Below are 18767 nucleotides of genomic sequence, written 5' to 3'. Positions count from 1 at the left end.
AGCACTTATTTTGTTGGGTGCATACAGGATAAAAAGCGAGTCAGTTTTCCTGACTCCAGCCGTCCTGGAAACATAAATTTTCAAGGCCCTGACTACGTCCAGTAACTTGGAATCCTCCAAGTCCCTAGTAGCCGCAGGCACCACAATAGGTTGGTTCAAGTGAAAAGCTGATACCACCTTAGGGAGAAACTGGGGACGAGTCCTCAAGTCTGCCCTATCCATATGGAAAATCAGATAAGGGCTTTTACATGACAAAGCCTCCAATTCTGACACACGCCTGGCCGAAGCCAAGGCCAATAACATGACCACTTTCCACGTGAGATATTTCAGATCCACAGTTTTAAGTGGTTCAAACCAATGTGATTTTAGGAAACTCAACACCACATTGAGATCCCAAGGTGCCACAGGAGGCACAAAAGGGGGCTGAATATGAAGCACTCCTTTTACAAAAGTCTGAACTTCAGGTAGTGAAGCCAGTTCTTTCTGGAAGAAAATCGACAGAGCCGAAATCTGGACCTTAATGGAACCCAATTTTAGGCCCATAGTCACTCCCGACTGTAGGAAGTGCAGAAAACGACCCAGCTGAAATTCCTCTGTAGGGGCCTTCCTGGCCTCACACCACGCAACATATTTTCGCCATATGCGGTGATAATGGTTTGCGGTTACTTCTTTCCTAGCTTTTATCAGCGTAGGAATGACTTCCTCCGGAATGCCCTTTTCCTTCAGGATCCGGTGTTCAACCGCCATGCCGTCAAACGCAGCCGCGGTAAGTCTTGGAACAGACAGGGCCCCTGCTGCAGCAGGTCCTGTCTGAGCGGCAGAGGCCATGGGTCCTCTGACATCATTTCTTGAAGTTCCGGATACCACGCTCTTCTTGGCCAATCCGGAACAATGAGTATAGTTCTTACTCCTCTTCTCCTTATTATCCTCAGTACCTTTGGTATGAGAGGAAGAGGAGGGAACACATAAACCGATCGGTACACCCACGGTGTTACCAGAGCGTCCACAGCTATCGCCTGCGGGTCTCTCGACCTGGCGCAATATTTTTCTAGCTTTTTGTTTAGGCGGGACGCCATCATGTCCACCTGTGGTTTTTCCCACTGGTTTACAATCATTTGAAAGACTTCTGGATGAAGTCCCCACTCTCCCGGGTGGAGGTCGTGCCTGCTGAGGAAGTCTGCTTCCCAGTTGTCCACTCCCGGAATGAACACTGCTGACAGTGCTAGTACGTGATTTTCCACCCATCGGAGAATCCTTGTGGCTTCTGCCATGGCCACCCTGCTACTTGTGCCGCCCTGTCGGTTTACATGGGCGACTGCCGTGATGTTGTCTGATTGGATCAGAACCGGCTGGTTTTGAAGCAGGGGCCTTGCCTGACTTAGGGCATTGTAAATGGCCCTCAGTTCCAGAATGTTTATGTGGAGGGACGACTCCTGACTTGACCAAAGTCCCTGGAAATTTCTTCCCTGTGTGACTGCGCCCCAGCCCCGAAGGCTGGCATCCGTGGTCACCAGGACCCAGTCCTGTATGCCGAATCTGCGGCCCACTAGAAGATGAGCACTCTGCAGCCACCACAGTAGAGACACCCTGGTCCTTGGAGACAGGGTTATCAGTTGATGCATCTGAAGATGCGATCCCGACCACTTGTCCAAGAGGTCCCACTGGAAGGTCCTTGCATGGAACCTGCCGAATGGAATTGCTTCGTACGAAGCCACCATTTTTCCCAGGACTCGTGTGCAGTGATGCACCGATACCCGTTTTGGTTTTAGGAGGTCTCTGACTAGAGATGACAGCTCCTTGGCTTTCTCCTGCGGGAGAAACACTTTTTTCTGTTCTGTGTCCAGAACCATCCCCAGGAACAGTAGACGTGTCGTAGGGACCAGCTGTGACTTTGGAATGTTTAGAATCCAGCCATGCTGTTGTAGCACTTCCCGAGATAGTGCTACTCCGACCAGTAACTGCTCCCTGGACCTCGCCTTTATTAGGAGATCGTCCATGTACGGGATAATTAAAACACCCTTCTTTCGAAGGAGTATCATCATTTCTGCCATTACCTTGGTAAACACCCTCGGTGCCGTGGACAGTCCAAACGGTAGAGTCTGGAATTGGTAATGGCAATCCTGTACCACAAATCTGAGGTACTCCTGGTGAGGAAGGTAAATTGGGACATGCAGGTAAGCATCCTTGATGTCCAGGGATACCATGTAATCCCCCTCGTCCAGGCTTGCAATAACCGCCCTGAGCGATTCCATCTTGAACTTGAATCTTTTTATGTAAGTGTTCAAGGATTTCAAATTTAAAATGGGTCTCACCGAACCGTCCGGTTTCGGTACCACAAACAGTGTGGAATAGTAACCCCGTCCTTGTTGAAGTAGGGGTACTTTGACTATCACCTGCTGGGAATACAGCTTGTGAATTGCCTCTAGTACAGCCTCCCTGCCCGAGGGAGTTGTCGGTAAGGCCGATTTGAGGAAACGGCGGGGGGGAGGCGCCTCGAATTCCAGCTTGTACCCCTGAGATACTACTTGAAGGATCCAGGGATCCACCCGTGAGCGAACCCACTGATCGCTGAAATTTTTGAGGCGGCCCCCCACCGTACCTGGCTCCGCCTGTGGAGCCCCACCGTCATGCGGCGGACTTGGAAGAAGCGGGGGAGGACTTTGGTTCCTGGGAACCTGCTGCGTGGTGCAGTTTTCCCCTTCCTCTGCCTCTAGACAGAAAGGACCCGCCTTTTCCCCGCCTGTTTTTCTGGGGTCGAAAGGAATGTACCTGATAATACGGCGCTTTCTTAGGCTGTGAGGGGACATGGGGTAAAAAATGCTGACTTCCCAGCTGTTGCTGTGGAAACAAGGTCTGAGAGACCATCCCCGAATAACTCCTCACCCTTATAAGGCAAAACTTCCATGTGCCTTTTAGAATCTGCATCCCCTGTCCACTGCCGAGTCCATAAGCCTCTCCTAGCAGAAATGGACAATGCACTTATTCTAGATGCCAGCCGGCAGATCTCCCTCTGTGCATCTCTCATGTACAAGACTGAGTCTTTTATATGCTCTACGGTTAGCAATATAGTGTCCCTGTCCAGGGTGTCAATATTTTCTGACAGGGAATCTGACCAAGCAGCAGCAGCACTGCACATCCACGCTGAAGCAATAGCTGGTCTCAGCATAACACCAGTGTGTGTATATATAGACTTTAGGATAGCCTCCTGCTTTCTATCAGCAGGTTCCTTTAGGGCGGCCGTATCCGGAGACGGTAGTGCCACCTTTTTAGACAAACGTGTGAGCGCTTTATCCACCCTAGGGGGAGTTTCCCAACGTGACCTATCCTCTGGCGAGAAAGGGAACGCCATTAGTAATTTTTTTGAAATCACCAATTTCTTATCAGAGAAAGCCCTCGCTTCTTCACACACTTCATTCAATTCTTCAGATGGGGGAAAAACTATTGGAAGTTTTTTCTCCCCAAACATAATACCCTTTTTTGAGATACCTGGGTTTATATCAGAAAGGTGTAAAACCTCTTTCATTGCCTCAATCATGCCACGAATGGCCCTAGTGGACATTAAATTTGACTCATCGTCGTCGACACTGGTATCAGTATCCGTGTCGACATCTGTGTCTGCCATCTGAGGTAGCGGGCGTTTTAGAGCCCCTGATGGTCTTTGACTTGCCTGGGCAGGCACGAGCTGAGAAGCCGGCTGTCCCGCATTTGGCATGTCGTCAAATTTTTTATGTAAGGAGTCGACACTTGCACGTAATTCCTTCCATAAGTCCATCCACTCAGGTGTCTGCCCCGCAGGGGGTGACATCACATTTATAGGCATCTGCTCCGCCTCCACATAAGTCTCCTCATCAAACATGTCGACACAGCCGTACCGACACACCGCACACACACAGGGAATGCTCTTAAAGGAGACAGGACCCCACAAAAGCCCTTTGGGGAGACAGAGAGAGAGTATGCCAGCACACACCAGAGCGCTATATAATGCAGGGACTAACTGAGTTATGTCCCCTATAGCTGCTATAATATTTACTGCGCCTCAAATCTGTGCCCCCCCCTCTCTTTTTTACCCTTTGCTGTAGTGTAGACTGCAGGGGAGAGTCAGGGAGCTTCCTTCCAGCGGAACTGTGAGGGAGAAATGGCGCCAGTGTGCTGAGGGAGATGGCTCCGCCCCTTTTTCGGCTGACTTTTCTCCCGCTTTTTTCTGTATTCTGGCAGGGGTAATTACCACATATATAGCCTCTGGGGCTATATATTGTGGTTATTTTGCCAGCCAAGGTGATATTATTGCTGCTCAGGGCGCCCCCCCCCAGCGCCCTGCACCCTCAGTGACCGGAGTGTGAAGTGTGTAATGAGGAGCAATGGCGCACAGCTGCAGTGCTGTGCGCTACCTTGGTGAAGACTGAAGTCTTCTGCCGCCGATTTTCCGGACCATCTTCATGCTTCTGGCTCTGTAAGGGGGATGGCGGCGCGGCTCCGGGAACGAACACCAAGGACGGGTCCTGCGGTCGATCCCTCTGGAGCTAATGGTGTCCAGTAGCCTAAGAAGCCCAAGCTAGCTGCAAGCAGGTAGGTTCGCTTCTTCTCCCCTTAGTCCCTCGTTGCAGTGAGCCTGTTGCCAGCAGGTCTCACTGTAAAATAAAAAACCTAATATATACTTTCTTTCTAGGAGCTCAGGAGAGCCCCTAGTGTGCATCCAGCTCGGCCGGGCACAGAAATCTAACTGAGGTCTGGAGGAGGGGCATAGAGGGAGGAGCCAGTGCACACCAGGTAGTACCAAATCTTTCTTTTAGTGTGCCCAGTCTCCTGCGGAGCCCGTCTATTCCCCCATGGTCCTTACGGAGTCCCCAGCATCCACTAGGACGTCAGAGAAAGAAGTGGTATATGGAGGAGCAGTTCTGGTCACCAGTGTCCTGAATCTTATGTGTATAATGTAACCCGCCTGTGCTCCGTTCTGGCCAACCAAGCGCCTGTCATCTCAAAAGGAGCACCTTATGTCTCAGGTTAGTATAGATCTCGAATACCTACACAAACCTTACACTCTGCTGTCTAATCCGATAGAATGTGTATACATACCGGACTTCTCACAGTACAGCCCTGGAAGAGAGAGAGAGACACAATTACATAACAATGTACAATAATTCAAATAAAATAGCGAAGAATCTGGAAAATAACAGTTGGGAAGTTACAGTATGGGGCAGATTCTATTAGCTGCATGTTGGTCTGTTCCCACCCATAAAGTGCCCGAAGCTATTCAATTTTACAGACCTAAAACCCACAAGCAGCCATGAGGCCACAGTAGTTTCGAGCAGACATGAGCGTTAACTAGTCAATCTGGGTAGCTTGCAGGTTGCTCGCAGGCCTGAAATTTAATATCCCCAGGCACTTTACAGGTGGGAATAGACCATGTGACTCAACCAGCGGCTAACAATCTTTAAGTGTAATTGAAGTACTTCCAATTACATTTACCAAGCCAAGTGCATGCTGTGCTATGTTCATGATGGGACCAGGCAAGCAAGCTGTACACCGATCCTCAATAGAGACATGTGGGAATGTAGGGAATGCAGACAACTTTATCTTCTCCTCTTAGTTTCTACTCATCATCACAGTTTCATCCGCCTCTCCTTCTAGCCTCACCAAATACCCGTACTCCCTTCTACATCATCACTGTTTCTGTTTGTTCCCTGTCACACCCCAAAAGAATAGCACGTTATAGCCAGGCACATACATATGTCCTGTGCCATGTATAGTAGTTTGGGTTACCTAAGGTGCTGGGCTTTATTTTCTCACTTTGTGGAGTCCCCTTATAAACATAGACATTCCCACATGCTGTAGAACTGACCTGACTGTATACTGTCCAGGGCATCCCATTCCTCCTCCGCTCTGAGCAGATCTTCACTTTCTATGGTCAGAGAGAATAAGTTCATGTAAGCACACAGCAAGCATACTGTGCTGGACACACAGGCAGACATTATGGATACTGGCACAAGCAAAACAGTTGCTGTAACCAGTAGCAACTACAACAGACTGTCATAGTTTACAAAGTCAATTAATATAAGTTAAAAGAAACTTTTCCCTGTGTGCTGGTTTCTTACAAGTAATGGGGAAACAGCCTGCGAGCTGCGGCAAGTGTGATTTAGCCGTGAGATTTAAATTGTCAAGGTACTGTTTTTGCAGCAATCAGGTAAAGTGATTGGCAGCTGCCAGCACTGGTTTTACCGATCATAAAATAGGTGGACAAATAGAAGAGCAACCATGTCCACCACATAACAGATCCTAAGGGAAACAGGTACAGATGTCAAGTAGGGGAACTGGAATGATGCTCACGGTCTCACACAATATAATCTATAGAGGATATACTGTACAGGCGGGTGAAGTATGGTATGCCGGCGGCCGGGCTCCCGGTGACCAGCATACCAGTGCCGGGAGCCCGACCACCGGCATACCGACAGCGTGGCGAGCGCAAATGAGCCCCTTGCGGGCTCGCTGCGCTCGCCACGCTGCGGGCACGGTGGCGCGCTACGCTATTTTATTCTCCCTCCAGGGGGGTCATGGACCCCCACGAGGGAGAATACCTGTCGGTAAGGCGGCTGTCGGGATTCCGGCGCCGGTATACTGCGCCGGGATCCCGACAGTCGGCATACTGAAGACCACCCGTACAGGCAACATGGCGCTATTACACCCCACCACACGGCGGAGCCTGTACAGTAATCACATGTGCATCCAGTTAGGAATAAAATTAACATACCCAGCTCTCTCTCGGGCTCCTCTTCTTTGCTCACCAGGTTCTGTAAGACGCTGCTATGTTTCACAGCAGAAATCTATAGCATGGAAAGCACTCATCAGAAATGGTCACGTGGTTAGTACGGAGGGCGACGCACAACGTTATAGGTCTTTGCTAGTAATGCAGTAGGCAGCTGTATACATACATGTAATCCAAACATTTACTAGTACTGCACGGCTTGCCACGGGCATTCTGATAAATTTATTAGCAGTAAAAGAAACAGCTGTGACAAATGTGAGTTATTCTAGAAGCGGACAGGTTAAAGGTAACCATAGACCATATAATGGTAATAAATATGCTCCAAATCATACGATGAGCTAGCACAAGTGAGTATCAGAGTAATCTGTGCATAGTGATCAGTGTGTAAAATTAGAGTGACCTGTGCATAGTGATTAGTGTGTACCAGGTGTGTAAGATCAATGTGACCTGTGTATAGTGATCAGTGTGTAAGATCAGTGTGACCTGTGTATAGTGATCAGTGTGTGTCAGGTTTGTACAATCAGTGGCATCTGTGCATAGTGATCAGTGTGTACCAGGTGTGTGTGTGTGACATCCACGTGACTTGTGTATAGTAATCAAAGGAGCGTGAGGTCAGTATTGTACAGTGATCAGTTTGTATCACGTGTGTGATATCGGTGTTGGGATGAGCAAATTGTGACCTTTAGCGTTTTTTATGTGTTTTACAACAATCTGATACATTCCTTAATATTATTTTTGATGGAATGTGTATTACTGCCCAGCCAGAATACACAGGTAATAGTTAATGTGCCTTCATTTATTTTGTGATACCGTTGTTAGCAAATAGAAATGCATGATTTATATAAGATTGTCCACACTTGAATTCACGTTATAATCTGAGGGGTTTTTTTGTGTAAAGTTGAAGTATAAGCATTAATAATAAGATTTTACTTACCGATAAATCTATTTCTCGGAGTCCGTAGTGGATGCTGGGGTTCCTGAAAGGACCATGGGGGAATAGCGGCTCCGCAGGAGACAGGGCACAAAAAGTAAAGCTTTTCCGATCAGGTGGTGTGCACTGGCTCCTCCCCCTATGACCCTCCTCCAGACTCCAGTTAGGTACTGTGCCCGGACGAGCGTACACAATAAGGGAGGATTTTGAATCCCGGGTAAGACTCATACCAGCCACACCAATCACACCGTACAACTTGTGATCTAAACCCAGTTAACAGTATGATAACAGCGGAGCCTCTGAAAGATGGCTTCCTTTAACAATAACCCGAATTAGTTAACAATAACTATGTACAACTTATGCAGATAATCCGCACTTGGGATGGGCGCCCAGCATCCACTACGGACTCCGAGAAATAGATTTATCGGTAAGTAAAATCTTATTTTCTCTATCGTCCTAGTGGATGCTGGGGTTCCTGAAAGGACCATGGGGATTATACCAAAGCTCCCAAACGGGCGGGAGAGTGCGGATGACTCTGCAGCACCGAATGAGAGAACTCCAGGTCCTCCTTAGCCAGAGTATCAAATTTGTAAAATTTTACAAACGTGTTCTCCCCTGACCACGTAGCTGCTCGGCAAAGTTGTAATGCCGAGACCCCTCGGGCAGCCGCCCAAGATGAGCCCACCTTCCTTGTGGAGTGGGCCTTTACAGATTTAGGCTGTGGCAAGCCTGCCACAGAATGTGCAAGTTGGATTGTGCTACAGATCCAACGAGCAATCGTCTGCTTAGACGCAGGAGCACCCATCTTGTTGGGTGCATACAATATAAACAACGAGTCAGATTTTCTGACTCCAGCTGTCCTTGCAATATATATTTTTAATGCTCTGACAACGTCCAGTAACTTGGAGTCCTCCAAGTCACTTGTAGCCGCAGGCACTACAATAGGCTGGTTCAGATGAAATGCTGACACCACCTTAGGGAGAAAATGCGGACGAGTCCGCAGTTCTGCCCTGTCCGAATGGAAAATCAGATATGGGCTTTTGTAAGATAAAGCTGCCAATTCTGACACTCTCCTGGCAGAAGCCAGGGCTAGAAGCATGGTCACTTTCCATGTGAGATATTTCAAATCCACCTTTTTTAGTGGTTCAAACCAATGAGATTTTAGGAAGTCCAAAACCACATTTAGATCCCACGGTGCCACTGGAGGCACCACAGGAGGCTGTATATGCAGCACTCCCTTAACAAAGGTCTGGACTTCAGGGACTGAAGCCAATTCTTTTTGAAAGAAAATCGACAGGGCCGAAATTTGAACCTTAATAGATCCCAATTTGAGACCCATTGACAATCCTGATTGCAGGAAATGTAGGAATCGACCCAGTTGAAATTCCTCCGTCGGAGCACTCCGATCTTCGCACCACGCAACATATTTTCGCCAAATTCGGTGATAATGTTGCACGGTTACTTCCTTCCTTGCTTTAATCAAAGTAGGAATGACTTCTTCCGGCATGCCTCTTTCCTTTAGGATCCGGCGTTCAACCGCCATGCCGTCAAACGCAGCCGCGGTAAGTCTTGAAACAGACAGGGACCCTGCTGAAGCAAGTCCCTCCTTAGAGGTAGAGGCCACGGATCTTCCGTGATCATCTCTTGAAGTTCCGGGTACCAAGTCCTCCTTGGCCAATCCGGAACCACTAGTATCGTTCTTACGCCTCTTTGCCGTATAATTCTCAATACTTTTGGTATGAGAGGCAGAGGAGGAAACACATACACCGACTGGTACACCCAAGGCGTTACCAGCGCGTCCACAGCTATTGCCTGCGGATCTCTTGACCTGGCGCAATACCTGTCCAGTTTTTTGTTGAGGCGAGACGCCATCATGTCCACCATTGGTCTTTCCCAACGGGTTACCAGCATGTGGAAGACTTCTGGATGAAGTCCCCACTCTCCCGGGTGAAGATCGTGTCTGCTGAGGAAGTCTGCTTCCCAGTTGTCCACTCCCGGGATGAACACTGCTGACAGTGCTATCACATGATTCTCTGCCCAGCGAAGAATCCTTGCAGCTTCTGCCATTGCCCTCCTGCTTCTTGTGCCGCCCTGTCTGTTCACATGGGCGACTGCCGTGATGTTGTCCGACTGGATCAATACCGGTTTTCCCTGAAGCAGAGGTTCTGCCTGGTTTAGAGCATTGTATATTGCTCTTAGTTCCAGAATGTTTATGTGAAGAGACGTTTCCAGGCTCGTCCATACTCCCTGGAAGTTTCTTCCTTGTGTGACTGCTCCCCAGCCTCTCAGGCTGGCGTCCGTGGTCACCAGGATCCAATCCTGTATGCCGAATCTGCGGCCCTCCAATAGATGAGCACTCTGCAACCACCACAGAAGAGACACCCTTGTCCTTGGAGACAGGGTTATCCGTAGGTGCATCTGAAGATGCGACCCTGACCATTTGTCCAACAGATCCCTTTGGAAAATTCTTGCGTGGAATCTGCCGAATGGAATCGCTTCGTAAGAAGCCACCATTTTTCCCAGGACTCTTGTGCATTGATGTACAGACACCTTTCCTGGTTTTAGGAGGTTCCTGACAAGCTCGGATAACTCCTTGGCTTTTTCCTCCGGGAGAAAAACCTTTTTCTGAACCGTGTCCAGAATCATCCCTAGGAACAGCAGACGAGTTGTCGGCATTAACTGGGATTTTGGAATATTCAGAATCCACCCGTGCTGTTTTAGCACTTCTTGAGACAGTGCTAATCCCATCTCTAGCTGTTCTCTGGACCTCGCCCTTATTAGGAGATCGTCCAAGTATGGGATAATTAATACGCCTTTTCTTCGAAGAAGAATCATCATCTCGGCCATTACCTTTGTAAAGATCCGAGGTGCCGTGGACAATCCGAACGGCAGCGTCTGAAACTGATAGTGACAGTTTTGTACAACGAACCTGAGGTACCCCTGGTGTGAGGGGTAAATTGGAACGTGGAGATACGCATCCTTGATGTCCAAGGATACCATAAAGTCCCCCTCTTCCAGGTTCGCTATCACTGCTCTGAGTGACTCCATTTTGAACTTGAACTTCTTTATGTACAGGTTCAAGGACTTCAGATTTAGAATAGGCCTTACCGAGCCATCCGGCTTCGGTACCACAAAAAGAGTGGAATAATACCCCTTCCCTTGTTGCAGAAGAGGTACCTTGACTATCACCTGCTGAGAGTACAGCTTGTGAATGGCTTCCAACACCGTCTCCCTTTCGGAGGGGGACGTTGGTAAAGCAGACCTCAGGAAACGGCGAGGTGGATCTGTCTCTAATTCCAACCTGTATCCCTGAGATATTATCTGCAGGATCCAGGGATCTACTTGCGAGTGAGCCCACTGCGCGCTGTAATTTTTGAGACGACCGCCCACCGTCCCCGAGTCCGCTTGAGAAGCCCCAGCGTCATGCTGAGGCTTTTGTAGAAGCCGGGGAGGGCTTCTGATCCTGGGAAGGAGCTGCGTGTTGCTGTCTCTTCCCTCGACCTTTGCCTCGTGGCAAATATGAATAGCCCTTTGCTCTCTTATTTTTAAAGGAACGAAAGGGCTGCGGTTGAAAAGTCGGTGCCTTTTTCTGTTGGGGAGTGACTTGAGGTAGAAAGGTGGATTTCCCGGCTGTAGCCGTGGCCACCAAATCTGATAGACCGACTCCAAATAACTCCTCCCCCTTATACGGCAAAACTTCCATATGCCGTTTTGAATCCGCATCGCCTGTCCACTGTCGCGTCCATAAAGCTCTTCTGGCCGAAATGGACATAGCACTTACCCGTGATGCCAGTGTGCATATATCCCTCTGTGCATCACGCATATAAAGAAATGCATCCTTTATTTGTTCTAACGACAGTAAAATATTGTCCCTGTCCAGGGTATCAATATTTTCAATCAGGGATTCTGACCAAACTACCCCCGCACTGCCCATCCAGGCAGTTGCTACAGCTGGTCGTAGTATAACACCTGCATGTGTGTATATACTTTTTTGGATATTTTCCATCCTCCTATCTGATGGATCTTTAAGTGCGGCCGTCTCAGGAGAGGGTAACGCCACTTGTTTAGATAAGCGTGTTAGCGCCTTGTCCACCCTAGGAGGTGTTTCCCAGCGCTCCCTAACCTCTGGCGGGAAAGGGTATAATGCCAATAATTTCTTTGAAATTATCAGCTTTTTATCAGGGGCAACCCACGCTTCATTACACACGTCATTTAGTTCTTCTGATTCAGGAAAAACTATAGGTAGTTTTTTCATACCCCACATAATACCCTGTTTAGTGGTACCTGTAGTATCAGCTAAATGTAACGCCTCCTTCATTGCCAAAATCATATAACGTGTGGCCCTACTGGAAAATACGGTTGATTCGTCACCGTCACCACTGGAGTCATCGCCTGTGTCTGGGTCTGTGTCGACCGACTGAGGCAAAGGGCGTTTCACAGCCCCTGACGGTGTTTGAGTCGCCTGGACAGGCACTAATTGATTGTCCGGCCGTCTCATGTCGTCAAACGACTGCTTTAGCGTGTTGACACTATCCCGTAGTTCCATAAATAAAGGCATCCATTCTGGTGTCGACCCCCTAGGAGGTGACATCCCCATATTTGGCAATTGCTCCGCCTCCACACCAATATCGTCCTCATACATGTCGACACACACGTACCGACACACAGCAGACACACAGGGAATGCTCCTAATGAAGACAGGACCCACTAGCCCTTTGGGGAGACAGAGGGAGAGTTTGCCAGCACACACCAAAAGCGCTATATATATATCAGGGATAGCCTTATAATAAGTGCTCCCCTATAGCTGCTTTGTTATATAAAAATATCGCCATAAATTTGCCCCCCCTCTCTGTTTTACCCTGTTTCTGTAGTGCAGTGCAGGGGAGAGACCTGGGAGCCGTCCTGACCAGCGGAGCTGTGAGAGGAAATGGCGCCGTGTGCTGAGGAGATAGGCCCCGCCCCTTTTCCGGCGGGCTCGTCTCCCGCTATTTTGAGAAATCAGGCAGGGGTTAAATATCTCCATATAGCCTCTAGGGCTATATGTGAGGTATTTTTAGCCTTTATAGGTACTCATTTTGCCTCCCAGGGCGCCCCCCTCCCAGCGCCCTGCACCCTCAGTGACTGCCGTGTGAAGTGTGCTGAGAGGAAAATGGCGCACAGCTGCAGTGCTGTGCGCTACCTTTAGAAGACTGCAGGAGTCTTCAGCCGCCGATTCTGGACCTCTTCTGTCTTCAGCATCTGCAAGGGGGCCGGCGGCGCGGCTCCGGTGACCATCCAGGCTGTACCTGTGATCGTCCCTCTGGAGCTTGATGTCCAGTAGCCAAGAAGCCAATCCATCCTGCACGCAGGTGAGTTGACTCCTTCTCCCCTCAGTCCCTCGCTGCAGTGATCCTGTTGCCAGCAGGAATCACTGTAACATAAAAAACCTAGCTAAACTTTCTCTAAGCAGCTCTTTAGGAGAGCCACCTAGATTGCACCCTTCTCGGCCGGGCACAAAAATCTAACTGGAGTCTGGAGGAGGGTCATAGGGGGAGGAGCCAGTGCACACCACCTGATCGGAAAAGCTTTACTTTTTGTGCCCTGTCTCCTGCGGAGCCGCTATTCCCCCATGGTCCTTTCAGGAACCCCAGCATCCACTAGGACGATAGAGAAAATAAGATTTTACTCACTGGTAAATCTATTTTTTCGTAGTCCGTAGTGGATGCTGGGACTCCGTAAGGACCATGGGGAATAGCGGCTCCGCAGGAGACTGGGCACAACTAAAGAAAGCTTTAGGACTACCTGGTGTGCACTGGCTCCTCCCACTATGACCCTCCTCCAGACCTCAGTTAGGATACTGTGCCCGGAAGAGCTGACACAATAAGGAAGGATTTTGAATCCCGGGTAAGACTCATACCAGCCACACCAATCACACCGTATAACTCGTGATACTATACCCAGTTAACAGTATGAATAATAACTGAGCCTCTCAACAGATGGCTCAACAATAACCCTTTAGTTAAACAATAACTATATACAAGTATTGCAGACAATCCGCACTTGGGATGGGCGCCCAGCATCCACTACGGACTACGAGAAATAGATTTACCGGTGAGTAAAATCTTATTTTCTCTGACGTCCTAAGTGGATGCTGGGACTCCGTAAGGACCATGGGGATTATACCAAAGCTCCCAAATGGGCGGGAGAGTGCGGATGACTCTGCAGCACCGAATGGGAAAACTCTAGGTCCTCCTCAGCCAGGGTGTCAAACTTGTAGAATTTAGCAAATGTGTTTGACCCCGACCAAGTAGCTGCTCGGCAAAGTTGTAAAGCCGAGACCCCTCGGGCAGCCGCCCAAGAAGAGACCACCTTCCTCGCGGAATGGGCTTTCACTGATTTAGGATGCGGCAGTCCAGCCGCAGAATGTGCAAGCTGAATCGTACTACAGACCCAGCGAGCAATAGTCTGCTTAGAAGCAGGAGCACCCAGCTTGTTGGGTGCATACAGGATAAATAGCGAGTCAGTTTTCCTGACACTAGCCGTCCTGGAAACATAAATTTTCAGGGCCCTGACTACGTCCAACAACTTGGAAGCCTCCAAGTCTTCAGTAGCCGCAGGCACCACGATAGGTTGGTTCAAATGAAAGGCTGATACCACCTTAGGGAGAAACTGGGGACGAGTCCTCAATTCTGCCCTATCCATATGGAAAATCAGATAAGGGCTTTTACATGACAAAGCCGCCAATTCTGACACACGCCTGGCCGAAGCCAAGGCCAACAGCATGACCACTTTCCACGTGAGATATTTTAACTCCACGGTTTTAAGAGGCTCAAACCAATGTGACTTTAGGAAATCCAACACCACGTTGAGATCCCAAGGTGCCACTGGAGGCACAAAAGGGGGCTGAATATGCAGCACTCCCTTAACAAAAGTCTGAACTTCAGGTAGTGAAGCCAGTTCTCTCTGGAAGAAAATCGATAGAGCCGAAATCTGGACATTAATGGAACCCAATTTTAGGCCCATAGTCACCCCTGACTGTAGGAAGTGCAGAAAACGGCCCAGCTGAAATTCCTCCGTTGGGGCCTTCCTGGCCTCACACCACGCAACATATTTTCGCCAAATGCGGTGATAATGGTTTGCGGTCACTTCTTTCCTAGCTTTAATCAGCGTAGGAATGACTTCCTCCGGAATGCCCTTTTCCTTCAGGATCCGGTGTTCAACCGCCATGCCGTCAAACGCAGCCACGGTAAGTCTTGGAACAGACAGGGCCCCTGCTGCAGCAGGTCCTGTCTGAGCGGCAGAGGCCATGGGTCCTCTGAGATCATTTCTTGAAGTTCCGGGTACCAAGCTCTTCTTGGCCAATCCGGAACAATGAGTATAGTTCTTACTCCTCTTCTCCTTATTATCCTCAGTACCTTGGGTATGAGAGGAAGAGGAGGGAACACATAAACCGACCGGTACACCCACGGTGTCACTAGAGCGTCCACAGCTATCGCCTGAGGGTCTCTTGACCTGGCGCAATATCTTTCTAGCTTTTTGTTGAGGCGGGACGCCATCATGTCCACCTGTGGCCTTTCCCAACGGTTTACAATCAGTTGGAAGACTTCTGGATGAAGTCCCCACTCTCCCGGGTGGAGGTCGTGCCTGCTGAGGAAGTCTGCTTCCCAGTTGTCCACTCCCGGAATGAACACTGCTGACAGTGCTAACACGTGATTTTCCGCCCATCGGAGAATCCTTGTGGCTTCTGCCATCGCCGTCCTGCTTCTTGTGCCGCCCTGTCGGTTTACATGGGCGACTGCCGTGATGTTGTCTGACTGGATCAGTACTGGCTGGTTTTGAAGCAGGGGTTTTGCCTGACTTAGGGCATTGTAAATGGCCCTCAGTTCCAGAATATTTATGTGTAGGGAAGTCTCCTGACTCGACCATAGTCCTTGGAAGTTTCTTCCCTGTGTGACTGCCCCCCAGCCTCGAAGGCTGGCATCCGTGGTCACCAGGACCCAGTCCTGTATGCCGAATCTGCGGCCCTCTTGAAGATGAGCACTTTGCAGCCACCACAGCAGAGACACCCTGGTCCTTGGAGACAGGGTTATCAGCCGATGCATCTGAAGATGCGATCCGGACCACTTGTCCAACAGGTCCCACTGAAAAGTCCTTGCATGGAACCTGCCGAATGGAATTGCTTCGTAGGAAGCTACCATTTTTCCCAGGACTCGCGTGCAGTGATGCACCGACACCTGTTTGGTTTCAGGAGGTCTCTGACTAGAGATGACAGCTCCTTGGCTTTCTCCTCCGGGAGAAACACTTTTTTCTGTTCTGTGTCCAGAACCATCCCCAGGAACAGTAGACGTGTCGTAGGGACCAGCTGTGACTTTGGAATATTTAGAATCCAACCGTGCTGTTGTAGCACCTCCCGAGATAGTGCTACCCCGACCAACAACTGCTCCCTGGACCTCGCCTTTATCAGGAGATCGTCCAAGTACGGGATAATTAAAACTCCCTTTTTTCGAAGGAGTATCATCATTTCGGCCATTACCTTGGTAAATACCCTCGGTGCCGTGGACAGACCAAACGGCAACGTCTGGAATTGGTAATGACAATCCTGTACCACAAATCTGAGGTACTCCTGGTGAGGATGGTAAATGGGGACATGCAGGTAAGCATCCTTGATGTCCAGTGATACCATGTAATCCCCCTCGTCCAGGCTTGCAATAACCGCCCTGAGCGATTCCATCTTGAACTTGAACCTTCTTATATAAGTGTTCAAGGATTTCAAATTTAAAATGGGTCTCACCGAACCGTCCGGTTTCGGTACCACAAACATTGTGGAATAGTAACCCCGTCCTTGTTGAAGGAGGGGCACCTTGACTATCACCTGCTGGGAATACAGCTTGTGAATTGCCTCTAGCACTGCCTCCCTGCCTGAGGGAGTTGTTGGCAAGGCAGATTTGAGGAAACGGCGGGGGGGAGACGTCTCGAATTCCAGCTTGTATCCCTGAGATACCACTTGAAGGATCCAGGGATCCACCCGTGAGCAAGCCCACTGATTGCTGAAGTTTTTGAGACGGGCCCCCACCGCACCTGGCTCCGCCTGTGGAGCCCCAGCGTCATGCGGTGGACTTGGAGGAAGCGGGGGAGGACTTTTGCTCCTGGGAACTGGCTGTATGCTGCAGCTTTTTCCCTCTACCTCTGCCTCTGGGCAGAAAGGACGCGCCTTTAACCCGCTTGCCTTTCTGGGGCCGAAAGGACTGTACCTGATAATACGGTGCTTTCTTTGGCTGTGAGAGAACATGGGGTAAAAATGCTGACTTCCCAGCTGTGGCTGTGGAAACGAGGTCAGAAAGACCATCCCCAAACAACTCCTCACCTTTATAAGGCAAAACTTCCATGTGCCTTTTAGAATCTGCATCACCTGTCCACTGTCGAGTCCATAATCCTCTCCTGGCAGAAATGGACATTGCACTTATTTTAGATGCCAGCCGGCAAATATCCCTCTGTGCATCTCTCATGTATAAGACTGCGTCTTTTATATGCTCTACGGTTAGCAATATAGTGTCTCTGTCTAGGGTATCAATATTTTCTGACAGGGAATCTGACCACGCAGCTGCAGCACTGCACATCCATGCTGAAGCAATAGCCGGTCTCAATATAATACCTGAGTGTGTATACACAGACTTCAGGATAGCCTCCTGCTTCCTATCAGCAGGCTCCTTTAAAGCGGAAGTATCCGGAGACGGTAGTGCCACCTTCTTTGACAGGCGTGTGAGCGCTTTATCCACCCTAGGGGATGTTTCCCAACGTGACCTATCCTCTGGCGGGAAAGGGTACGCCATTAGTAACCTTTTAGAAATTACCAGTTTCTTATCGGGGGAAGCCCACGCTTCTTCACACACTTCATTTAATTCCTCAGATGGGGGAAAAACTACTGGTAGTTTTTTCTCCCCAAACATAATACCCTTTTTTGTGGTACCTGGGGTAACATCAGAAATGTGCAACACATTTTTCATTGCCTCAATCATGTAACGTGTGGCCCTATTGGAAGTTACATTAGTCTCATCGTCGTCGACACTGGATTCAGTATCCGTGTCGACATCTGTGTCTGCCATCTGAGGTAGCGGGCGTTTTAGAGCCCCTGATGGCTTTTGAGACAGTTGGGCAGGCACGAGCTGAGAAGCCGGCTGTCCCACATCTGCTATGTCGTCAAACCTTTTATGTAAGGAGTTGACACTTTCACGTAAGTCCTTCCACAAGTCCATCCACTCAGGTGTCGGCCCCGCAGGGGGTGACATCACATTTATCGGCAACTGCTCCGCCTCCACATAAGCCTCCTCATCAAACATGTCGACACAGCCGTACCGACACACCGCACACACACAGGGAATGCTCTGACTGAGGACAGGACCCCACAAAGCCCTTTGGGGAGACAGAGAGAGAGTATGCCAGCACACACCAGAGCGCTATATAACACAGGGATTAACACTGTAACTGAGTGATTTTCCCAATAGCTGCTTGTATACACAATATTGCGCCTAAATTTAGTGCCCCCCCTCTCTTTTTTACCCTATGTAGTCTGGAAACTGCAGGGGAGAGCCTGGGAGCGATCCTTCCAGCGGAGCTGTGAGGGAAAATGGCGCCAGTGTGCTGAGGGAGATAGCCCCGCCCCTTTTCCGGCGGACTTCTCCCGCTTTTTTGTAGGTATATCTGGCAGGGGATTTTACACATATATAGTCTCTATGACTATATTATGTGTAGTTTTGCCAGCCAAGGTACTTAATATTGCAGCCCAGGGCGCCCCCCCCAGCGCCCTGCACCCATCAGTGACCGGAGTGTGAGGTATGCATGGGAAGCAATGGCGCACAGCTGCAGTGCTGTGCGCTACCTTGATGAAGACCGAAGTCTTCTGCCGCCGATTTCCAGGACTGTCTTCTTGCTTCTGGCTCTGTAAGGGGGACGGCGGCGCGGCTCCGGGACCGGACGATCGAGGTCGGGCCCTGTGTTCGATCCCTCTGGAGCTAATGGTGTCCAGTAGCCTAGAAGCCCAAGCTAGCTGCAAGCAGGTAGGTTCGCTTCTCTCCCCTTAGTCCCTCGTAGCAGTGAGTC

General features: G+C 49.6%; 1 protein-coding gene across 2 annotated transcripts in view; it reads right to left on the bottom strand.

Annotated features, from left to right (window-relative positions):
* Window positions 1-18767, bottom strand: part of ELMOD3 (ELMO domain containing 3) — a 104274-nt gene that overhangs the window by 42330 nt on the left and 43177 nt on the right. For both annotated transcript variants that reach the window (XM_063931901.1, XM_063931902.1), the window contains exons 4-6: window positions 6746-6818; window positions 5840-5899; window positions 5074-5094 (exon numbers count right to left, since the gene is read on the bottom strand). In XM_063931901.1, coding sequence (XP_063787971.1) covers window positions 5074-5094; window positions 5840-5899; window positions 6746-6818 — 154 coding nt within the window. The remainder of the gene's footprint in view (window positions 1-5073; window positions 5095-5839; window positions 5900-6745; window positions 6819-18767) is intronic.

The sequence above is a fragment of the Pseudophryne corroboree genome, chromosome 6 (genome assembly GCF_028390025.1).
Source record: "Pseudophryne corroboree isolate aPseCor3 chromosome 6, aPseCor3.hap2, whole genome shotgun sequence".
Classification (NCBI taxonomy): domain Eukaryota; kingdom Metazoa; phylum Chordata; class Amphibia; order Anura; family Myobatrachidae; genus Pseudophryne; species Pseudophryne corroboree.
The sequence above is the reverse complement of the archived record's forward strand: the minus strand, read 5'-3'. Positions and strand labels throughout refer to the sequence as shown.